Source organism: Macaca nemestrina, chromosome 7 (assembly GCF_043159975.1).
Source record: "Macaca nemestrina isolate mMacNem1 chromosome 7, mMacNem.hap1, whole genome shotgun sequence".
Classification (NCBI taxonomy): Eukaryota; Metazoa; Chordata; class Mammalia; order Primates; family Cercopithecidae; genus Macaca; species Macaca nemestrina.
Window position 1 is genome coordinate 172,650,788 of NC_092131.1, and position 25,402 is coordinate 172,676,189.

General features: G+C 46.3%; 1 protein-coding gene across 23 annotated transcripts in view; it reads right to left on the minus strand.

The window, feature by feature from the left end:
• The window catches only part of LOC105470213 (E3 ubiquitin-protein ligase HERC2-like), a 147,341-nt gene that overhangs the window by 20,741 nt on the left and 101,198 nt on the right, over window positions 1-25,402 (minus strand). For 8 of the 23 annotated variants that reach the window (XR_011606242.1, XR_011606243.1, XM_071067268.1 and 5 more), the window contains exons 4-6: window positions 3,854-4,005; window positions 1,337-1,516; window positions 1,120-1,244 (exon numbers count right to left, since the gene is read on the minus strand). Coding sequence is in view for 8 of the 23 variants with exons in the window: in XM_071067268.1 (XP_070923369.1) it covers window positions 1,120-1,244; window positions 1,337-1,516; window positions 3,854-4,005 (457 nt within the window). In the remaining 15 variants the exon portion in view is untranslated. Of the gene's footprint in view, window positions 1-648; window positions 1,245-1,336; window positions 1,566-2,279; window positions 2,388-3,853; window positions 4,006-5,751; window positions 5,946-8,278; window positions 8,531-11,260; window positions 14,064-14,695; window positions 14,885-16,293; window positions 16,374-16,982; window positions 17,154-18,175; window positions 18,349-18,865; window positions 18,976-20,227; window positions 20,385-20,497; window positions 20,649-21,461; window positions 21,641-25,402 lie in introns of those variants that run through there. The other 15 variants (XR_011606248.1, XR_011606249.1, XR_011606244.1 and 12 more) reach the window with 9 other exon arrangements.

Sequence of the window (25,402 nt, forward strand, 5' to 3'; positions counted from 1 at the left end):
CTCCAGCCTCCTTCTGTGAAGTCCCTAAAATCCTTAACCCTGCTCCTGGCTCTCACAAACACCCATGGGATCCGCCCCACACACGCAGCATCCAGCTGCTTTGTGAGGACAAGAAGCTAGAATTCTCACACACACTGGTTCAAGTGTAAACGGCAAAGCCACTTTGGGAAACCATGAATGGCTACTTACCCCAGGACCTAACAAATTCCACTGCAAGTGTTTACCCTAAGGGAGAACATATGTTCACTGAAGTACTTGTACACAGCACAATCGTGGCAGCTCTACACGGCCAAAACCCAGAAAGCCTGGGCGCAGTGGCTCACGCTTGTAATCCCAACACTTTGGGAGGCCAAGGTTGGGGGATCACTTGAGCTCAGGAGTTCGAGACCAACATGTGCAACATAGTGAAACCTTGTCTCTACAAAAAAATCAAAAAACTAGCCGGGCATCGTGACCTGACTGTGGTCCCTGCAACACAGGAGGCCGAGGTGGGAGGATCGTTTGAACTGAGGAGGAACAGGCTGCAGTGAGCCAAGATCAGGTCACTGCATCCAGCCTGGGTGACAGAGCAAGACCCTGTCTCAAAAAAAAAAATAAATAAATAAAACAAAAATCAATTAAATGTCCTTCAATAGGAGAATGAACTAACAACCAGCACTGCACCTATAAAATGGAAAACTTCCCAATAATAAAAACCAAGTCACAAGACACACAACAGGGTGAGTGAATCCGAAAATCCTTCTCCAAGGCAACGCAGGAAAGAGTGCAGCCTCTGCAGCTACATTGCTGCAACACTCAGAGCAGGAAAATGAATCTCATCTGAGGGCAGGGGAGCGTCCCCGTTGCGAGTGCCAAGGGGCACAGGGATCTTTCCGGGTGATGGGAACAGTCTACGTGATGGACAGGTTACCTGTTAACTTCACTGAAACAGACAACACCCAGGATTGCACAATTAAATCATATCTCAATAATTGTTTAAGTTAGCACATAAAAGAGTTTAAAAAAATACTTGGATATGAGACAAGTTTAGTTTTACTGTTTTCAGTTATTCTTCGCGTGTGAGTGTGGTATTTCCGATCTCAGAGCACCACCAGGTCATGTGAGCCTCCAAGGCCATACCTGGATCTCTGCAGTAATGGCTGCATATAAGGCTGACTCCAACTCTCCAGCAGCCACCAAGCTGCCCACCAGAAGATCACTCATGAATTGACAACCTTGACTTATGTTCACGTCATTGCCTGAAACTGAAAGAGAAAGTGTGTGCCAATTTGAATGAAACGCCATCCCCTCCCAGCACCCCGACCCATGCCCTCTCCTGTTCCTTCCCCAAGCCCACCTGCGCAGGGCAGGGGAGCAGAGAGTGCCCGGGCCCGCTCCTCGGTGCTGGGCAGCAGCACGGACCAGCCACTCTGCGGCATGGCCTCGGCGGACGACTGCATGGTGCTCAGCACGCCCGTGCTGCTGGCCAGGGTCACCACCATCTGCTTCAGGCTGTTCAGGAGGACGCTGCCCAGACCTAAACGACACAATTCAGGGTCAACCTGGTGACTAATGGCAGCATGCAACTGACAGGAGAAAAACAATTTTCACTTAGAACCTCTCAAAATGAGTGAATTTCAATGTCTTATTAAACATGAAATAAACTCACTTTCAAGTATTATTAAAATAGATAAAGTAACGTATGAGATATGTTTTGTGATTTGTTTTTAAGCTCATCAGCTATCGTTAGTGTATTTTATGTGTAGCCCAAGACAATTCTTCCAGCGTGGCCCAGGGAAACCAAAAGACTGGACACTCCTGGAGTAGGGTTTTCACAGCACAGAGGAGAGAGGGGCAAACACTGGTCTCTCAGCTGAGCACCGCCTCCCCCCATCACCTGTGATCTCACCCAGTCACTTCTCCACACACAACAACAGTAAAACAGGAAGAATGCTGACACACTCATCATAGCAAAAATAACACAATCCATGCATGCTCTTCCTGCGTGCCGAGGCTGACTTCCACCACAAACATAAAATAACCAGATCAAGTTGTTTCAGCCTCGCATCCATTATGAGCGTATTACAATCTTACTTTAAAATACTTCACCGAATAGGCTAAAACCCATGCCCTTCAAAATACCTAAACCTTCTTACAAATCCCTAAGACACTTATAAAAGGAGTAAGAAGAAGGGAAATTGTGAACACCTGAAGTCGTAAAGATTCAGTGTTGCCACCGCCACGCACTCTTTCTCCTGGGGTGGGGGACAGTCCGCGGAGCCGTCCACCCCCTCACTCACCTGCCGCAGCAGGAGATCCAGCTGCTCAAAAGTCACTGAGCAAATGTCCACCAGAAAAGGGACACAGAGGCCAATGGACCACTCAGAACACGATGACCAGGCAAAGCTCTAAGAGGAAACGCGACAATCGAAAATGAATCTCCAAATGCAGCTGCTGGTCTGTTCCACAGGAGTCCCCAGCATGTGTGATGGAGCCGCCTTACATTATAACCTATCATCCCTCTAACCGCCCAGTACAATAGCAACTCTAACTAGACAATGAATTGTTAGACGCATAGAACACACACACTACCTTTCACAGTGAGAGAACAAGTCATCGGCAAAAATCTAGGAGATCTGTAGAATACCATCGACAAATTGGATCTAATTTACAGAACACTTCATCCAACAACAGCAAAATACATATACTTTTTTTTGTTGTTGTTGAGATGGAAGTCTCGCTCTGTTGCCCAGGCTGGAGTGCAGTGGCGAGATCTCGGCTCACTCCAAGCTCCGCCTCCTGGCTTCACGCCATTCTCCTGCCTCAGCCTCCTGAGTAGCCGGGAATACGGGCGCCCACCACCACGCCCGGCTAATTTTTTTTTATTTTTAGTAGAGATGGGGTTTCACCGTGTTAGCCAGGATGGTCTCGATCTCCTGACCTCGTGATCTGCCTGCGTTGGCCTCCCAAAGTGCTGGGATTACAGGCTTGAGCCACCGCGCCTGAACCATACATATACTTTTTAAGCACATACAGAATGTTTGCTAAGAGAGAACATATCCTGAGACATAAATCTTGACACGTTTAAAATAAATGAAATCATATACAGTTGGCTTTCCCTAAGAAATCATTAACAGAACAATCTGCAAACATTTCAAAATTTAAAAACATACTTAATAATCTATGGGTCAGGTTGGGTGCAGTGGCTCACGCCTGTAATCCCAACACTGTGGGAGGCCAAGGTGGGGGGATCACCTGAGGCCAGGAGTTCAAGACCAGCCTGGCCAACATGGAGAAACCCCATCTCTAGTGAAAATACAAAAAAATTAGCTGGGCATGGTGGCGGGCACCTGTAGTCCCAGCTAACCAGGAGGCTGAGGCAGGAGAATCACTTGAACCCGGGAGACAGAGGTTGCAGTGAGCCGAGATCATGTCATTGCACTCCAGCCTGGGCAACAACAATGAAACTCCATCTTGAAAAAAAAAAATAATAATAATCCATGGGTCAAAGAACAATTCTCAAGAGAAATTACAAAATATTTTGAACATAAATGAAAACACACCAAAATTTGTGGGTTTAATTAAAGCACTGCTTAGAGGAAAATTTATAGCCTCAAATGATTATATATTACAAAAAAGATAGATGTAAATCAGCAATCTACGTTTCTACCTTAAGAAACTAGAAAAAGAGCAAAGTGAACGCAAAACAAGCCAAAGGGACAAATAACAAGATAAAAGCAGAAATCAATGAGATTGAAAGGAAAAAGCAAGGGAACAATTAATGAAACTAAAAGATTGTTCTTTGAAAAGATCAACAAAATTGAAAAACTCTAGCAAAACTGAGAAAGAAAAAAGCAGAAAAGATACAACTTACCAGTATCAGGAATGAATGAAGGGACATCACTGCAGGCCCCACAGACGTCAGACAGGTTAGCAAGAGAATACCACGCAAAACTCGACACGTACAAATCAGACCATGTAGATAAGTAAAGCCATGTCTGAGCGCCACAAACCAGGAAAATCCTCCTAGAAACAAACAGGTAATCTGAATAGTTCTAGATCTGTTAAAGAAATGGAATTTGTAAAATCTTTTTTTTTTTCCCTTGAGCTGGAGTTTCGCTCTTGTTGCCCAAGCTGGAGTGCAATGGTGCGATCCCGGCTCACTGCAATCTCCGCCTCCCGGGTTCAAGAGATTCTCCTGCCTTGGCCTCCTGAGTAGCTGGGATTACAGGTGCATGCCACCAAGCTCGACTGATTTTTTTTATTTTTAGTAGAAATGGGGTTTCAACATGTTAGCCAGGCTGGTCTCAAACTCCTGACCTCAGATGATCCACCGGCCTCGGCCTCCCAATGTGCTGGGATTACCGGCATGAGCCACTGCGCCTGGCGTAAAATCTTATAGAAAGAAATCTCCAGGCTCAGATGGATTCAAAAACATTTAAAGAAGAAACAACACTAATTCTACACAATCCCTTATAGAAAACGGAAACAGAGGGAATGCACGCCAATACTTTGTATAACGTCAGGTTTCCCCTGACAGAAAGTCAGACAAGACAGTATAATACAAAGAAAGACAACCACAAACCAACATCCCTGATGAGCATCAACAGAAAAATCCTCAACAACGTGTTAGCAAGTCAAAGTTAGCAAGATAGAAACAGAACAGGACCGGGCGTGGTGGTTCACGCCTCTAATCCCAACACTTTGGGATGCCAAGGAGGGTGGGTCACTTGAGGTCTGGAACTGGAGACCAGGCTGGCCAATATGATGAAACCCCATCTCTACCAAAAAAAAAAAAAAAAATACAAAAATTAGCCAGGCGTGGTGGTGTACACCTGTAATCCAAGCTACTCAGGAGGCTGAGGCAGGAGAATTGCTTGAACCCAGGAGGCAGAGGTTGCAAAGAGCTGAGATTGCATCAATGTACTCCAGCCTGGGTGACGGAGCGAGACTCTGTCTCAAAAAAAAAAAAAAGAAAAGAAAAGAAATAGGGTGGTAAATTGTGGCCAAGTGATGCGCATCCCAGGAATACGAGGCTTGGTCAGTATTTAAAAATCAGGCTGGTGCGGTGTCTCACACCTGTAATCCCAGCACTTTGGGAGGCCAAGGCAGGTAGATCACTTGAGCTCAGGAGTTCAAGACCAGCCTGGGCAACATAGTGAAACCTTATGTCTAAGGAAGAAAAAAAAAAAAGTTTAAGAAAAAAAAGTAAAAATCATCAATGTAATATACCATATTAACACACTAAAGAAGGAAAACTGCAGGACCATTTCATTTGAGATGATTAAAAGCATTTAACAAATTTTAACATCCATTCAGGATTTTTTAAAAGCTTCTCAAAGGGGGAATTAAAGAAACTGCCTTAATCTGGGAATAAGGCATCTACATAAACACCCGCAGCCAACATCACAGCCGATGGTGAAAGACTGAACTGCATTCCCCTACAGTCCGGAGCAAGGCGGGGCGCCCACTGTCACCTCTCCTACTCAGCTTCACACCGCAAGTCCTGGCCAGGGCAACCAGGCCGGGAAAAGACATCAAAGGCAGGCAGATTGGAAAGGAAGAAATGGAACTGCCCCTCTATACAGACAGTATAATTGTCCATGAAGAAAACCCAAGGAAACGACAATGAAGCTCATAATAAATGAGTTTAGCACAACTGTGGGACGTAAGAACAGCAAACAAAACTCAGTGGTATTTTCTATATACTGGTAATGAACAACTGGAAACCAAAATCCTCCTAAACACCAAATCAAGCTCTATATTCCGTACCTGGGCAGGCCCACAGGCAATTCCCACTGTGTGTTTGGTGTCCAGTCCCGGCAATGCTGCAGGTTCTGGCTTGGTCACACGCAAGGTGTCAAAGTGCTGGCACTGGTCGTTGCTCCCTGAGCTGTGGACCTCGATGTCCTCAGTCAGAGCCAGGCAGTGGGTGGAGCCGGCAGCCGCATCAATCACCTTCTTCCCTACAAGGAAAGAGGGATGCAGATGCAGCTTCAAGCCTAGGACTTCTGCTGCAAGAAAGACAGGTATTTCCACTCGGCCATTCAGGCCAGAAAGCTTTTAATATTAACTTCTTGAGGATAATCTGTTGCTTTAATATTAAGCACAATTCATTTGCTTTGGGTGTGTTATTAGAACTCCTGTATTTTGTTAGCTACAATTTGTTAGGACCCACGGCCTACAAAGATCATAATGCTAGGATATGAAAAGGACCTGTTCTTTTTTCTCCTCCTTATTCAGATTTTCATTCAGAGAGAAACAAGGTGCTTTTAATTAACTATTAGATCATATTCTCCCATCCCAGATATAACAATACACAGCACACTCTTCACTAAGGAAGGCTTCCTAAGAGGAAATCTATTTTTCTCTCAGAGTTAGGTGATATCAGTATTTAAAACATTGTTTCTATTTAAACACTTATTGTGTTTACCGGGAACACAAAATATTCTATTTTTCCTTCCTGGTAAATCTAACATGGCCAACACAAAGGGTGTTTCTCAGAAATGTCAACATATAAAAGAACTCAGCTGAAAAACCACACTGCAGTAAGGGGAACAATTCTATCCTAGGATCCTACCGTAAGTTAACATCAGCAACAACAAAAGGTGTTTATCAACAGTAATTTAAATACTCTGAAAGTAAACGATTTCTATATCTAATGACCATCGTAGCTTTCCTATACTAATGGAGGGGAATATAAACAAGAAGGCACATGAAATTCAAACACCATTCAATGACACAGAGGAAACTTATTACTTTGTCACTTATCTCAGAAGCTCAGAACATAATACATACCGTATGGGCACACAAAACTCTCAGTCATCAAGACACTAACATGCGTTAAAATAAAACTCATGGAGGAAGGAACTGGCAAGTCTCACTTAAAAGTCCCACTTCCAAACCCACTTGGTAAAGAAGCAAACACACAAAGAATGTGTGCAGTACCAGGACCCAACGAACTACAGCCCCCACACAGAGCGCAGCCCAAGGCCTGCTTCTGTGAAGACGCTGGTGTTGGAACACAGCCACGTCCGCCTGCTTCAAATACAATCCGGCCCTTTAAGAAAAAGGCCGCCCACCCCCCAGAGAGAGAACCCTGAAGAGTCCATCTGATGTACCTGTCGCTGCCTTTTCCCTTCTTCCCTACTTTCTTGTCAGCTTGCCTGCCCTTCCCCAGTGCTCGACTCGGATGAAGACTACCTCCCAACCACTAGGCCAAGTGGCACAGAAAAGTCCAGTTTTGCCTTAGAAAAATCCCTCCGCCATCACAGTTTTGATGGCCCCCACCCCAACTTCCTGCAGCGTAACGTCCCTAGTGAGAACACCATAGAAGAATTTCAGGGTCTTCTTGCGGAGGCCCCTATCCTCTCTGCCTGCACCCGCAGCCCACACTGAAGGCGCCGGCACTCATATCTACACACCTCGGCTTCCATCTGTTCCCTCCAACCACAATGCATGCGGGACACCTTTGCAACTGAGCAAGCAGGAAGCCCCCACCAAGGACGAGTTCACATCAGAGCATCCCAGGTGGACCCAATCCCACCTCCCAATGTGGCCCCACAGCACAACGCACCCTCACAGTCTCAGTGTGTCTGCAGTACAAGTACAGGTGACCTCATCACACAGAGGGAACCCTTCCTGAGTCCAGCCTGCTGAGTGATGAATGGGTGCCTGCCACGGAAAGTGGCGATGTTTGTAAAACTCAATGTGTTTAAATTAAACTTGGTAAGAATAATTCAAAGTCATTTGTAATAGAGACACACCCACTTTCCAATTAGTATCAATCCCTGTACCAAGCCGGCTGTCAAAGTTTCTTTTTTTTTTAAATTTTTTAAATTTTTAAAATTATTTATTTATTTATTTATTTATTTATTTATTTATTTATTTGAGACAGAGTCTCGCTCTGTCACCCAGGCTGGAGTGCAGTGGCCGGATCTCAGCTCACTGCAAGCTCCGCCTCCCAAGTTTACGCCATTCTCCTGCCTCAGCCTCCGGAGCAGCTGGGACTACAGGCACCCGCCACCTCGCCCGGCTAGTTTTTTGTATTTTTTAGTAGAGACGGGGTTTCACCGTGTTAGCCAGGATGGTCTCGATCTCCTGACCTCGTGATCCACCCGTCTCGGCCTCCCAAAGTGCTGGGATTACAGGCTTGAGCCACGGCGCCCAGCCGGCTGTCAAAGTTTCTCATGACAGTCCATTCACGGAATGTCGGGTCAAGAACACAAAACCTGCAAACTTTAAAACATCACTAAAGAAATGGTCCTGAAGGGTTTTAACAGTTTACGTTTGCACTCACCTCGCAAGCCTTCTAAGAGTTTTGGATAACGAACATGTCCCTCTGGTCCGTGTCCACGTCTCTGGTTGTCACCTTTTCCCCATGAATAAACTTGGCCATCTTTCGTCAAAGCGATGGAAAACTGACTTCCACAGCGGACTCTGACCACATCCAAGTCTTGAAGCTTTTCAATCAGCTTTGGGGTTTTGCAGCCATCACTACCACCTCTGCCCAATTTACCACAGTCACCATCTCCCCAGGACCACACTTGCCCTAAAAAATACAAATGCATTTAAATAACAACAACTGGGCATTTTAATGAAAAATTTTAAATGACTGACAATAATCTAATGAAAAACGCACACTAATGTAGACCACCCATGTGCACAGTTAATACTACAAGGGAGGCTACTGAGCACATGAAATCTAGGTGACACCTGAGGTTGATATAGAAGCAAGCAAGAAAGGGAAGGCAGAGTTTTCTTTTTGTTTTCATTACATGAAAAACCAAGTCCTGACTCTTACTAGCCTGGGCTCAATGTTCACTGCTTCACAGAACCAAAGGCCCACTGCCTCCGTGACACACAGTAACTGGGGCCCGGCACACTGCAGACGCTTGCGGACCACCCTCCCATTTGCCTGCCTGCTTCTGTTGCCACCGTGCTGACCGCTGGTCAACTGTACCACTGTACGTGTTCCCAACTGCATATATCAGCATAATTATGTAAGCTGATTAAATATTACATAAAGGGATAAAATACATTTGCAAAAGTAAATAGTTTTATTTTTACTGTGAAAAATAAGCTGAAAACTTTGCAAAAACTTAATGAAAGTGAACTGCTAAAAACCAAAATTGTTAGGCTGGGCACGCTGGCTCATGCCTGTAATCCCAGCACTCTGGGAGGCCAAGGCCAGCAGATCACTTGAGCCCTGGAGTTCAGGATCAGCCTGGGGACCAAGACGAAACTCTGTCTGTACTGAAAATACAGAAATTAGCCAGGCATGATGGTGAACATCCATAATCCAGCAGAGGTATGAGAATTACCTGACCCCAGGAGGTGGAGGTTGCAGTGAGCCGAGACTGCACCACTGCACTCCAGCCTGGGTGACAGAGCGAAACTCTGTCTTCCAAAAAACAAACAAACAAAAAAAAAGTGAAATTACATAAAGGTGAAAACTGTAAAAGATCAGGAAAAAGAAATCAGAGAAGATATCAGATTGCTCCACAAGTTCCCACATTCTATTTTGTAATAACTAAAGAGAGGCAAATATTTTCCTCAACGATCAGATGGTAAATATTTTTAGCCTCTCTGGGCTTTCTGTCCCAACGACCCAGCTGTGCCACTGTCACAGGAAAGCAGCCACAGACAATGCGTAAATGAGTGGGCAGGCCTGCACACCAATACAACTCCACCTGCAAAAGCAGGCCAACCCCGAGCGAACCGGAAACTGGAGATGACACACTATGACGTGGTCAATGAAAGCAGCACAGCAGACCCGCACACAGAGAGCAGAGGTGCACTTTCACACGCTGTGCTGAAGATTATGCTGTTCACGTAGCCCGCCTGGCCATTTCCCACTGTCCCCCAAGGCCAGACTGCAGTCGCCTCAGAAACTAACAGCACAGCAGGGACACTTCCCTACAAGATCTGCACCAAAGAAACACCAGTGTGAGGAAGACACTGTCCGCAGCCTGTTCAAGGCAGTTTACTCAACGTAGCATCACAAACTTCACCTAGTAGCAACTACACTAAAGAACGCAAAGCCAGTCTCCTAACACAGCTCAGACCTCATAAAACTTTTAATCAGGAAATATTTTAAGGTCTACCCCTCACTCGATATCGATAAAATAGATATTTTTAAATGACGACATGTCCAATTGAAAGCTCCTTGAGAGCAGGAGCCTTTCAGAGGAGACCACCTTTGCTCTAGGACTCACAGTAGCAGAAACAGGATGGCTCTGACAATGTCTGTCCCGGCAACGGCAGCGGGACCTATACATATAGGGAAGTATCTGAAATGATTTTTCATCTTTGACCTAAGAAATGCCCAAAAGTCACTCAATTATCAATCTGCCATTCAACTTTTGCAGGAGAGAAAGCAAGCTGACAGGTCCCAGCTGATTTCACAGAAAGACTCCACAACGCCAGAGACACGCAAGATGCCAAGGACAGACCCCCACAATACTGACAGACGAGTCGTTTCTAAAAAATTAACGTCACTTTAAGCATCAAACCTCATCATGTACCCTCGAAAAAAGATGAGGATGATCTCAGTTAGGAACACAAACCGAAAAGCAAAATTCAAAGCAAGCAGATACCGCAGCGTCAGACTACAGAACACGGAAAGACTTAGCAGGGATTACCACACGGAATCAAGAGTGGCCGAACATTAAGAAATGTAAAAATACTAACCAGAGACAATTCAGAGTGTCAATCATTCCATCCCAACTCTCATTCTTAAAAAATAAAATGCCCACACAGGAATGCCCACACAGCTGCTAACCTGCTGACAGGCCCCAGGCAAACAAGCCCTGTCAAATCAATAAGCTCCCACCTCAACTACTTAGATAAACAACAGCAAAATAAACTCAAAGCAAGCATAGGGAAGAAAATAATATAAATATATATATACACATATATAACCACCGCGGCCTCTTCACCAATGCCACTGATCCCACACCCACTGGACGACAGGGTGGGCGGCCTCGTGAGGCCCACTGTGCTCATCTCACTTCCTCCAGGGAAGCTGCCAAGCGTGTCCTCGAGGCCCTGTCCTGGGTGGCGAGAGCTCTATGTACCGTTCTCAGTGACAGCCAGGGTGTGAGCGTCCCCACTCCCACACGCCACATCGATGACATGACCTTCAGTCCTTTAAGCCCAGCTACCAGCATTGGAATGGTTCATCCTCACTGGAGCCTTCAAACAGATAGGACGGCTGTTCCTAAGTCCTGTGAGAGGCCACCTCCTGCTGCATGCTCCCACTCATGCAGGGCAGACGCACCGTGGCCCAGCCGGCCGTAGTTCCCGCGGCCCCCGGTGTACAGCTCCCCCTCGGCAGTGATGGCCGCGCTGTAAGTGCTCCCGCAAGCGATATGCACCCCGTGCATCCCGGCCTGCTTTCCAGAGAAGGCAGAGATCACCTTAGGCTCCTCCAGAGAACTTGGGGAGGAAGAGAATAAACATGAATGCTCTTCTTCTTGGTGTTATTTCTTATTAGTGTTAGCAAAGGAAATTCACTATCCAAATGGAGACCATGAGAGCATCAGGCCAGTTTCCCCTTCCAGGTACCTTATAAAATAAGGAAAAGAGAATTTGAACACCTAACACCTCCATGACTTTTTGCTAAGTTGGAACCTGACGCCAAGCATGGTATCCAGTAGAATTACAAAAACAGGGTGAAAGACTTGTACAATAGGCTGGGCACGGTGGCTCACACCTGTAATCCCAGCACTTTGGGAGGCTGCGGTGGGCGGATCACCTGAGGTCAGGAGTTTGAGACAAGCCTGGCTAACGTGGTGAAACCTCGTCTCTACTAAAAATACAAAATTAGCTGGGAATGGTGGCGGGCCCCTGTAATCCCAGCTAACTGGAAGGCTGAGGCAGGAGAATCGCTTGAACCCAGGTGGCCGAGGTTGCAGTGAGCTGAGATCACGCCATTGCACTCCAACTTGGGCGACAAGAGCAAAACTCCATCTCAAAAAAAGAGACTTCTAAGGTAAAGTCCATTGCAGCTTCCTTCACAATGGCCCAAAACCACGATCCATCTGCAACAGAAGGAAGGAATTACCCACACACGTAGCAACGCGGCTGGATCTCAGGACATCATGCTACGTGAAAGACGCCAGAAACAAAACACCACATGCGGTATGGCTTTGTTTACATTCAATTATGGAAAAGACAAAATAGTAACCACAGGGAGCAGATCGGAGGTTGTCAGGAACTGAAGGGAGGAAGTGGGGATCAACTCAAAGGGTACAAACAGGGCCCTGGAAGCGACGGGCACACCCCATGTCTTGATGGTGGTGACTCCCGAGCTGAGGGCACTGGCCAAAACCCATCCAACTCTACACCCGAAACTCAGTCATCTGGTTGTACGTAAGCCTCAAAGCTGACTGACATTTATAGGTATTTGTTAAATGAATGTGGATGGAATGAAGCCAGCACTCTGCAGTCTGTATTTTACAGATGAAAACTATGAGGCAGTGGGGATTAGGGTAGAGAAGTCTTACTAGTTGAAGAAATTGCAAAGTTAACAAAATATCCTATTCTTAGGATCCAGAATACGTTCCTAAGATGGATGACTTTATCTTGAAAATCTATAGAAGCCAGGCCTCTCCAAAGGCATGGTTTATTCACTTTGTGACCTACTAGTCTGCAAAATACACACAGTGGCACAGGCGCACACAGCGACAGTCCAATGACTCTACCCGAGTACAACCTCTCCCTTGTTCAGCTTAAGTTTCAACTTCCCCAAAAGGTTATCTCCAGCTTCTGCCATCTGCACTGATCTCTCTTCCTTCCTTGAAGTCCTAGAATAAGGGATAAGTTACTCATTCTAGCACTTACTCTGCACTGAGAATTGTTTTACTATGGAATATTTTATACAAAGTCAGTAATAAATACCTAAAGGAAATAAGCAGACACACTACCCTGTCCCGTACCTCAATGCCTTTCAAGTCCCGTGTACCCCATGTCAATCCCAGCCCTTAGGATCCAGTGTGAGAGTAACAGCTATAAATTCCATGGAGATCGATCTTTTGTTTTTCACTCATTTCACATTTGTCTGTATCCCTTACAACACTGTCAGGGTTGGGCTGTTCTGAGCTTGGCATACATGTACCACACGATGCGCATCACTCTGCTTTTCTCCCAGTTTGGGATCTTCCCAGCAGATGCCATTGGCAATGATGCCCTCAACTCCACCCTGTGGTGTGCATGTCCCACGCCCTCCGGGCTCCTCTCAAGGGACACAAGGGCAGTCATGACTACGCTCATTTCAAGTTCTGCACTGTCCGCTCCCTGCTCAGGGCTCCGGCCAGCATGAAATGGGCTTGCTGGGTTGGTGTGTACATACATCCCTCATTTAAACCTAATGCCAGAGTTCCACGCACAACAGCAAAGTACAAGACGGTTCCCATCACTCATGGGGCTGGCAGACCTCCCAATTTTTACAACCTGGCATTTATAACAACTTTATTTCTGTTCTTTCACAATAAAAGGTTCCACCGAATAGGATGATATTACAAAGAAACTGCTGACTTTTGTTCCTGTAAAAATACTATTATGGTTCAAGGAAAGGGAGACAACCTTATCTATGGGAGGCAGGGGGAACTGTCTGTGAAGGAAGGAACAGTGCTGTGGGATTTGTCCTGGCAAACTCCACAGTGGGGATGCGGTTTGAGTAGAGAGAAGGCGGCCAAGGCTGCACGGGGTGGAGAAGAGCAGAAAGGGCAATTCCCGTTGCCTTCCACACATGGGCAGAGAGTTCCTAAGCCGTCACCAAGGAGGGGGCATATCACAGTGTCCCGCTCCACCCCAGCGCTGCACGTCGGGGCGGCTGGAAAACACCTGCACACACTCCTGCGCTCCAGCCTGTCGAGGAAATGGCAACATAAAAGAGGAGTGTGTCCCTGCAGGAATGAGCGATACATACACAGTGTCCCCATGGCCCAGCCGTCCGCCGTCCCCTAAGCCCAGGAGTACACCTCTCCAGTGGCAGCCAAGGCTACACAGTGATGACCATCAGAATGGGCAGCAATTTTTACAATGTTTCTGGAGGCAAGGCCTTGGACCAGCTGTGGGGCCTAAAAAAAGAAAAATAGGAAGAAAAGTCATCATCAGTTCAAGGAAAATGAAATCAGCACAGCTCTCCTTTATCGTGCATCCCCGAGCAAAGCCTGCTGTAACTGGAAGTGGGGCATAAGTCTCTGCGGGCCACGGGACCGGCTCTCCAGCCCTTCCCACCCAGCACCAACAGAACAGCGGGCAGCCTCCAAGTGCTCTGCGGCAAGACCAGAGCCGATGCAGGGGCAGGGCAGGCTAACCCCTTGCGACAGAGACATGCAGCCGACAGGGAGGAGCACCCCGCTTTAATGAAAACATGCCACATCCCAATTTGTCACTATCCCCATGAGGCCCAACTTCCTCATCTGTCACCTGCCTGGCCACAAAGTCAAATGAGTTTACACATGGAAAATGAGTTTACAAACGGGAATCTCATGATTAGCAATGAGTTTCACTGTAAGGACTTCCTAACCTTCACAACCCAAATCTTGACAATATTACAGCTGAGACCATTAAACATAATATACAATAAACAGAAGCTTATCAATCTTCAGAAACCAAATGGCTTCAAGAAAGACCAGAGCTTGTGCATCTGCAGTACAGACCCTGCCCGCCAAGGGAACACTGCAGGCACAGTGCCCAGAACACTCACCAGTGTGTCACTATTGTAGGCCTGTGTGTGCACACGGCCATTGTGTGACAGAATCAGGAAGCGCTTCTCTGCACAGGCAATCTGTGTGACTCCCAGGTTGGCCAGGCCTTCGCACTGGATCGGACCAATCACATTGGCATAGTATTTCCATCCTATTAACCCCCAACCTATGACCTCTTGCAATGATCCCTGTAAAATAAGAAAGTAAACGTTTTCTTTTACAACACCAAAATAAAAAAAAAAAGAATGGGAGTAACACTGAGATATTATAAGCTAAAAACAAAGCAAATAAAGAGAAAATATGCTGATTCAAAACATCAAAATAGCTGGTACCACGCCGTATTACCTCATTTAACAGGTATGATGAAGTGACTGAACAGGTTAGTTTTCCATTTCCATCGCGTTTCATTTTAACAGAGCCCATTAAAAAGTAGTATCAATGGCCCTTAAATACTAATATACTTTAAAATGCTCAAACTACATCAGGGTCACCATTTTGTGCTTTAGGAGGCAAAATCCCAAAAGCCCACACGCGAGGCTGGGAGACCAGCATCCATGTCGGCGGTGAGAGAAATCAAGCTGTGCAGGAGCAACCTGGTGACAACCAGCCCACACTGGGTGCATCCCCACCTGTGCATGGGCAGAGGCACACACGCGTGCACACATGCAGCACACGTGTTCCAGGGCAGGCCCTGCAGCACTATTTGTGTTTGTTTTATTGTTGTTGTTATTGTTGTTTGAGGAGTTTCACTCTTGTTGCCCAGGCTAGAGTGCAGTGGCGCCATCTCAGCTCACTGAAACTTCCGCCTCCCGGGTTCAAGTGATTCTCCTGCCTCAGCCTCCTGAGTAGCTGGGATTACAGGCACGTGCCACCATGCCCGGCTAATTTTTGTAGTTTTTAGTAGAGATGGGGTTTCTCCAAGTTAGCCAGGCTGTTCTAAAACTCCCAACCTCAGGTGATCCAACCACCTCGGCCTCCCAATGTGCTGGGATTATAGATGTGAGTCACCACAGCAGGCCCTCAGCACTATTTGTATAGCAACATTGTGGCAATAAGCCCTAGTGTCCACCAATAAGAGAGTCACTAAACAAAGATACATAAAACACACATCCGCACACTGAATACTAAGTTGCTTTATAAAAACAAAGAGCCACACTCTGATAAAGTACTCCAGTACATATGGTTAGTAAAAAACACACACCACAAGTAATGCAACCTGCTACCACTAGCTACTCATTCCAGAGAACACGGAGGTTACAGAGGAGACTGAAAAGTCGAGGGAGCAGGTGGGAAACTGGGTAGAAGGGGTGGGCAGGGAAAGCGACAGTGTGTCTCTGCCTAGGTTTGATTTTCGAACCATGTGACTGTATTCTTTTTTTTTTTTTGAGACAAAGTCTGGCTCTGTCGCCCAGGCTGGAGTGCAATGGCGGGATCTCGGCTCACTGCAACCTCCGCCTTCCGGGTTTACATCATTCTCCTGCCTCAGCCTCCCGAGTAGCTGGGACTAGGCGCCCGCCACCACGCCCGGCTAATTTTTTGTATTTTTCATAGAAATAGGGTTTCACCGTGTTCACCAGGATGGTCTCGATCTCCTGACCTTGTGATCCGTCCACCTCGGCCTCCCAAAGTGCTGGGATTACAGGCGTGAGCCACCACGCGGGGCCTTTTTTTCAATGACTAAAACAAAATAAATACTCTTCATATTAGACATAAAATGTTAGAAAAATAGATTCAAAACTAAGATTACTGTTATACCCTGGCAAAGGTCACCACCATTCCCAAAGGCACTTTTCTCATTGACATAATGAGATACAACAGCATGCATGAGGTCCTCAGCGGGCCTGCACCCTACAGGTGCTCCACACACGCAAATCACTACTATTACCATTACTATTACATGACAGATAGAATATAGAACTATACTGTCACTACTATAACCAGCATTACCTACTAAGACAGCCCGCCTTCAGAGTATAAAGAAGGCTGTGGAATCCCCTGCAGAAGGTGGGAGGGCCTGGGGCTGTGGCTAACGGGGAGCTCTCTGGGGCTGTGCTACCTGAACCTGGAACCTGGGCCCCCAGGTTGGGTCCCTAGGCCTGTGCACCTCAGCTTGCTCATCACTCACTCTCCACACGGGGAACACCTTCAACTGCAAACACGTTTAAAACCACAAGCCAGCCTCCCCCATCAATACCAGAAAACCAAGTCTCCACACGGGCCCAGGATGAGAACCTAGAAGTGGTACTTTGCCACAAAACACATGGAGAACGTGGTTCTTGCACACACCTTATGAGACGTCGGAGCGCTACACAGCGGAGGCAAACGGTGTAGCCAGACGGTCTAAATGGCCCATGACGACAACCACGGTCTGTCGCAGATCAGTGGCAAGCTCGCTGTCTTGGGGAAGGGTGAGGTACCTCAGGAAACTCTCGCTGGGGCTCAGAGGCCAGACAAAAGCTAGAAAGGAAAAGTAAACAGACATTCAGAAATGGTGGCAAAAATTAAAGTAACACAATTAGCTCTTAATAAAATAAAAAACGACTCTTCACATTTTGGTATTTACTCATGTGGCCCATCAAATGACCATGTCGATGATACAGTTATACTACACATCTATATATTTATGCAGCATATAAACTGACTGCACAAATGTCTAAATTTGCTGTATACACGTCCACAACATTGACGGTGCATGTATACACTTATGATACCACAGGTTAGTTGAGTCCACACAGATTACCAACACAACCAAACCACCCCGCAGGCCTAGGACCCCTGGAGAAAGGCAGAACCACCTCTGGGGGACCCCAGCACAGCATCTCAAGCTGGCCTTGAAATCCAAAACCAAAACCTTTACTTTAATCTAAACCTTGCCAGCTCTGGAGAACACCTACTTTCATTTGCAAATTAAATCATAATTCTAATTCAGAAGAGCCCTATGATTATTCAAGACTGCCAAATAATAGAAAAATAAACCAAAGCACGATACTGGAATGCCTAAGACTTTCCCAAAAAGACTGGCAAAATCCAACCTGTACTTGACCTGTAAGGACCAGCAGTCCTCAAGGTTCAGGCCCAGAGCCCCGCACACCTGCTCCTCCCTGAGCGTGGCATCCACACCTGATAAGAGGGGAGCTGGTACTCAACAGAGTGACAGCTCAGGTGACATGCCCTGCACAGAGCCCAGTACACAGGAAGGGCCAACAAAGCAGGCCACTGTTTTCGTTGTTCTTTTCTGGTATTGATTTAAAAGTGCATGTTTCAAGCTTGGTTCTGTGCTGACAAGGAAGTCAGTGCTCACTGATTCGAGTCTTCTCCACAAACAAGTGACCACCCATGTCACATCTGACGCGCTGCTGTTTCCAGCAAACACACACACACCAGAGAAAAGAACTGCCGTGGACGTGCACGCTGGTCTTGCTTAAAAAATAACTAGAATCGAGTGCCACCTAAACACAAAGTTCCATCATGACACTCACGTGCATGTCGCCCTCGGAGTGGGGCGTATCCTTCCTGCAAATGATGCTCTGGAACCTTTGCAGCAAGGGCAAAAGCGGGACGCTGGTGCCCTGGGTGGTAACGCTCATTGTCAGTCTCCTGTGCCCCGCTGTCCCACAGCTGAACCAACAACAGGATGGTAGACAACATTTGGCTAAAGGAGAAAAGATATTCATTCCTAGTAAAAACACATTAACCTTTTTTTTTTTTCATGGTTAATCAAAAATAAAAGCAAACAGCTTTATAGAAGTGAAGAAATACTTGAGATCTGGAAGGAAACGAAAGTAAAGCCGTGGTAATTAAATCACTGAACTGACACTGAGTTTTTAGCACACAGCATCGCCTTCTGCTGATAGGAAAGACCAGTTAAGCAGCTCAAAGAGCACGTTTACAGGAAAGCTCTAGGATCTTAAATTCATGGAATAAAAACAATTAAATGAGGAAAACTGAAAGAAAACAAAAAGAACAGTTCCCAGACTAGAAAACCGAGCATAAAAAAGGAGGTGAGGAAAAGGTAAAGAGAGAGCGAGCTCTGGGACGTGGTTCTCTGGTTACAGAGCACCACACATCTGCTGCAGTCACAAAGGATTCAGTGAAATGCACACAGTGCTGCAGGTATTTGGATACAGACGCACTTCCCCAAAGCGTTCCCAGTCTGCGCCAGCCCTCACCTCAGCGTGCCTCTCTGCACAGCCAGCTCCAGCAGGATGGCCAGGGCCAAGTGCTGGTCCTGCAGGGGGACGCTTCTGGCCCTTTGGTGCCTGGCGTTCGGTGAACATCCCTGAAATGAAAGCAGAGGATGCAGGAACAAAGCGACCTCCAGACAGACAGCATGCTTACAATCACACTGCACGTTTCCTACACGCTCCCTCCCAAGGAAGGATGTATTTTTAATATTTAGAATCAAGTTTCTGATACTTGCTAGTCAAATTTATTCAGAGGTTTTAAAGTGTATAACTAGCTTACAAAAATGTCTTTGAAGTATTCATTCAGATACTATATTACAGTAGATGACATACTCCAAGTGTGTGAAGCATAAAATAATTTCTCTCATTATCCAAAACATGAGTAGAAGAGTATCTAGCTATGTTTTCTAGCTTCCATGTCATATAAGACTGTAACAGTATCAACATTCTCCTACAGAATCAGAGAAACAATTTTTGAAACCACCTGAGAATCTGGAGGCAAAATGCCTACACTAATTGTTATCTCTCATCAATGAAGTATTTTAAAATCCTATCCCAAGACTGCAAAGAAAAGATCTTATGGCATCAATATGGCAGCTGAAGTTTTGAAATCAACTCCAAGCCTAAGTTCAGGGCCTCCAGTGTTAAAACTCTGTGGCGATGCCTTCACCAGCAAGCTCAGGAACTGGACTCAGCCGGGGACGTCTGCAAACGCCCAAGGCCCCCTGCCAGCTGGAGGAAGGCACCGTGCTGACCTCTGGCAAGAAGAGTGAGGAGTGGCCTCACTTTTCCTCTGCACCATCCTTCCTGTTGAATTTTAGATTTTCTTGACATTGAAAAACCTTAACAAGAATGCCTCGCACCCATGACCAGAGCTCATGTTTTTCTTACACACAACTGATTCCTATTCAAAAATTTTTCATACTAGAAAGACCAGCTACAGGACTAAACAATTTGATCTTGAGTAGTTGTTTACTCCTACATTATTTATAAGACTTCAAACCAAGCGCCACTCTGCACTCAGGACGGCAGCTCCTAATCATCACAGAGAGAAGTACAATGTCAGCGCTCAACCCTCCACGAATGACTGACGGCCAAATCTCTAAGCATCCTCCTTCGTCCGTCTCATTTAGTATCACAGCTTCCTGGGTCTCGTCAGAGGATCATAAATCAAACTGCCTGAGAAGCTGAGAACCCAGACCCGGAATCACAGCACCGAGAGCCCGCTGAAAACAGAGGTGAGAAACCAACCTAGTAGGCTTCTTAGCTCTAAAGCGAGGGTGGTAAGAACCAGCCTCAAGCAGACCAGCTGTCTGGGTGCAGAAGGCAAGAAAGGAAAGAACTCACCCCGTCACGACGGACCCGAGGAACCTGGTCGCTCTCTCCACCACCTCCAGCCACACAGAGGACGCGGTGCTCTCCTCGAAGAGCGAGGCCTCGGGAAGTGCTTGCCAGGCATCCAGGGACTCCTGCAGCAGCTCACTGCAGAGGTCCACATCCTCGCCTGGACGCACACACATGTCAGAGGAGCCCCCCGACTCCCCTTACTCTCCCGCTGGGCTTCCCACCCCTCAGTGAGAGAAGACGCCACTGTCCCTTTCCAATCCCTCACTCAACAGGCCAAATCCAGCGCAGCTGTTCCAGTCAATTCTGTGTTTCACGGCTGTCACTTGAGCAACACAGTCACTTCTTGTTCTTCTAGAATTAAGTCTGAATCGGGTGTTCCATGGTAGTTGTTGCGGGAAGTCAGGGATCCCGAACAGAGGGACTGGAAGAAGTCGCAGCAGAAGAACATAAATTATGAGATTTCATGGACATTTATTAGTTCCCCAAATTAATACTTTTATAATTTCTTACACCTCTCTTTACTGTAATCTCTGAACATAAATTGTGAAGATTTCATGGATACTTACCACTTCCCCAATCAATATCCCTGTGCTTTCCTATGCCTGTCTTTAATCTCTTAATCTCATCATCTTCTTTGTAAGCTGAGGAGGATGAATATGCGTGCCCAAAACTTCATTAGCAATTTTAATTTCACCCCATCTGGTGGTCCTGTGATCTCGCCCTGCCTCCATTTGCTTTGTAATATTTCTATTACCTTGTGAAGTATGTGATCTCTGTGACCCACACCCTATTTGTGCACTCTCTCCCCTTTTGAAAATCGCTAATAAAAACTTGCTAGTTTTACGGCTTGGGGACCATCACGGATCCTGCTGACATGTGATGTCTCCCACAGACACATAGCCTCAAATTTTTCTCTCGTGCTCTTTCCCTTTATTTCTCAAATCAGCCGAGACACTCAGGAAACAGAAAAGAACCCGCGTTAAACATCGGGAGCAGGTTCCCCCGATAGATAGTAGTTGGTGTGGGGGTGGGGGTGCATGCACTCTCTTTTCTTTAAAGCACAGACGTGAAAAGCCAAACAGCCTCTGCAGCCTCTCATCTCACAAGCAAGGAAACTGAGGCACAGAGAGCACATGGGATCAGCTGAAGGGGACACGGTGACTGAACCCAGCTCGAAACCCAGTCTGTTGATGCGTTAGGGAAGCAGAACCACGTGCCACACCAGGGACCCTACCTGATCGCCAGGCCCTGCGCAGGAAGGCGAAGGCGAAAGACAGCGCCGCTCAGGATCCCACTCTGGAGAGACCGTCCACGCCTTTGCCCCCAGGCCGGGAACTGCAGACGACACACGGAACATACAAGCAGCCAGCAGCGGAGGGTGCAGACACCACATAAAATCAATACCACGAAAGGCTGTGGGGCAAAATCCGACCAATGGTTTTCCTCAAGTGACAGGATCACAAGTAGATTTTTAGTTTCATTGTTTAACAACTTTGATCAAATGTCTTTTGTAAAGGAAGAGTTTTCTCTTTAAGAATAAAAGAAATACACAAGGAATTTTAAATGTCATGGGAAGATGCTCATGAAATGACCTCACAAAGGGAGATTCTAGTGGGAGGAAGCAGACGATAAACAGATAAATACATAAATGGAGGGAGAGTAAACCCCACGTGGGAGACCAGGCCGAAGAGGAGCTGGAAGAAGAGCAGCAGAGCCGCACAGGGTAGCCTGGCTCACCTCAGCCCTGGCGTCCTCCACTCGGGGTCTGCTCCCGGCCACGGTGAAGCCCTGTGTGCCTGACCCACCCCGTCGGGAGCCACCCTCTTCTGAGGGGAGTGCTCATCACCCTCCTGTGTCTTTTTAAGCTTTTCACTACTTGAGTGTGTTAATTTCACAAGTCAGTTTCATTCAGCATGTTATAAAAGGTTATGCAAATGTTACACCATAAAAACCACCCTATACAAGAGAGAAGAGGCTAGAATACAAAAATGCATAATCTCACCTCAATCATACACAGCAAGTAATTGTCTTTTACACTTTACACCATATTTCTTATATGTATATTACAGTATTGCTAGTATAGACTATATTCTCCAAATTTACTAAAATTTGCTTTCATGATCAGCGGAAATTCTATAAAAACAGGTGATATGGAGTTCCAGACCAGCCTGGCCAACATGACGAAACCCTGTCTCCACTAAAAATACAAAAATTAGCCAGGTATGGTGGCAGCACCCCTGTAATCCCAGCTACTCGGAGGCTGAGGCAGGACAATCGCTTGAACCTGGGAGGCGGAGGTTGCAGTGAGCCAAGATCGCACCACTGTACTCCAGCCTGGGAGGCAGAGCAAGACTCCATCTCAACAACAGCAGCAACAACAACAAAAAAAAAAAAAAAAAAAGGGGGGGGGATGTTATAGCAGGATCTCCCCCAAGAAACAATGTGTAATAAAAATGGCAAAGAAGAACATGGCTGGCCAGGGGCAACTGTACACACTTATTCACAAGTGCCTGAATAACGCACCAGGAGCTCAGACAAGAAACACAAGAACCTCTGAGAAGGGCACTGGGTACCTGGAAGACAGAAATCTTTGCTCCAAAATGAGAAATATGAACATGACAAGACACAGACATGTAACAGGACACACAGTCCTTCCAAGAGAAAGCACATGGGTCAAGTGTGGTCAGAGGAAGTGGGAGAGTCACTTCGGGTCAGGAGTTTGAGACCAGCTTGGCCAAAATGGCAAAACCCCATCTCTACTAAAAATACAAAAATTAGCCAGGCGTGGTGGTGCACGCCTGTGGTCCCAGCTACTTGGGAGGCTGAGGGAGAATTGCTTGAACCTGGGAGGTGGAGGCTGCAGTGAGCCAAGATTGCGCCACTGCACTCCAGCCTGGCCTGGGCGACAAAGCGAGACTCTGCCTCCGAAAACAAAAAACAAAAACAAAAAACTACTACTCAGCAATAATGATACATGCAATGACCCCCGTGGGAAAATGTCAAGGGGATTATGCTGAGTGAAAAAACTCAATCTTGCTTGAGGCCAGGAGTTCAAGACAAGCCTGGGAACCATAACAAGACCTCGGTCTCTTACAAGTACAAAATTAGCTGGGAGTGTTGTCATGCATCTGTGGTCCCAGCTACTGAGGAAGCTGAAATGAGAGGACTGCTTGAGCCCAGGAGTTTGAGGCTGCAGTGAGCTATGATTATATCACTTCACTCCAGCTTGGGCATCAGGGTGAGACCCTGTCTCCAAAAATTACAATAATAACAATAAAAAATTTAAAAACCAATGTCAAAAAATCACATAATAGACACAGAGAACAGATGAGTGGTTGCCAGCAGTTAGGGTGGGGAGAGAAGACGTGAATGTGGGTATAAAGGACCCTTGTCCACGTACCCTGATGGCAGCGGTGGTCTCAGAAAATCCACACGTGAAAAATTTGCCAAGAAATACACACACCATTGAGAGCATGTAAAACTGGGAAGACCTGAAGAAGGCAGGCAGACTGTCAGAGTTAACACCCTAGTTGTGGTGACTGTGCCGTAGTTTGCAACTAGCTACCATTGAGGGCAATGGGGCGAACAGTAAAAGGAACCTCGATACTATTTCTTACAACTGTATGTGAATCCACAATTATCTCAGAAAAAGGCTTTTTTTTTTAATTTTAGGAATTCTTCAATTAATGAAAGATATATTCCAATAAATCCATCAACACTATGTCATCACAAAGGAAACAGCACAGAGAAAAATCAGCTGGGTTCTCAGCCATTTCTGCAGTGGAGGGAATTCAGTTTGATTTGACAAACACACAACAGTGCTTGGAGAATCTGAGCACCTACCGCCCACCCACACATGACACTCTGATTCATGACCATCACAACCGGTCAGGAAAGAAGGAAAGAACCACGGCACTCCTATTACCAAATGGGTAGGAATCTCATCTGTCACTTGGTTTAATTTACTCTCAAACTGTTTTCAAAAATACAACATGCACAGTCGTCCCTTGGTATCTGCAGGGGATTGGGACCAGGCCTGCCCCACCCTGGCTCCACACCAAAACCCTAGGATGCTCAAGACCCCGATATAAAATGGTGTGGTATTTGCATATAACCTGTGCGCATCCTCCCGTGTCATTTAAATCATCTCAGCCAGGCACAGTGGCTCACACCTATACTCCCAACACTTTGGGAGGTTGAGGCGGGAGGGTCGCTTGAGCCCAGGAGTTCAAGACCAGCCCGGGCAACATGGCAAAACCCCATCTATGCAAATTAAAAAAAAAAAATTGGCCAGGTGTGGTGGCTCATGCTTGTTATCCCAGCACTTTGGGAGGCCAAGGCGGGCAGAATACTTGAGGCCAAGAGTTAGGGGCCAGCCTGAGCAAGAGAATAAGACCCCGGCTCTACAAAAAATACAGAAATCAGCTGGGCAATGTGGCACACGCCTGCAGTCCCAGCTACTTGGGAGGCTGAGGTGGGAGAATCATTTGAGCCCAGGAGGTCAAGGCTGCAGTGAGCCATGATAACCCCACTGCCCTGGGCAACAGTGAGATCCCCATGTCAAAACAAACAAACAAAATCATCTCTGAATTACCATAGCACCCAAAACAAGGTACATGCTCTGTAACTAGTTGTTACATTGTATTGTTTTTTATTCGTTCTTTTTATTGTTGTTTTTTATGGCTTTTCTTCCAGTATTTTTGATCCACAGTTGGTTGAATCTGTGGATGTGAAACCCACAGATACAGAGAGCCAACTGTAATGTGATTTCAACTGTATTTAAACTGAAGGAAATAAAAAAAACAACCAAACACAAAAATTAAAACATAAGAAAACAAGGAAACAGGCTACAAGGATCGCTCCTGTCTCTGGGGAGCAAGACGCTCAGGGTTTTGCCCTGGTTTCTGCCTCCTGTACTTTCCATGTGCTCTCCAGGGAGTCAAAGTCACTATCACAGTCAAATAAAGCCAGCACTCCTAACTACACAAAATACAGTTTCATCTGGCAACCTTGCAGTTTAACCTTCTGAGGACAAAAGTCTGATAGACAGCTTCATTTTGGAAAAGTACGATTTTACATAAGCCTTAAACATTCTAGTGGCTGTTAGCAAACAGAGGAAATCTGTGATATATTAACAGGCATCAACACATTAAAACTCATATGCCCAACAGCATC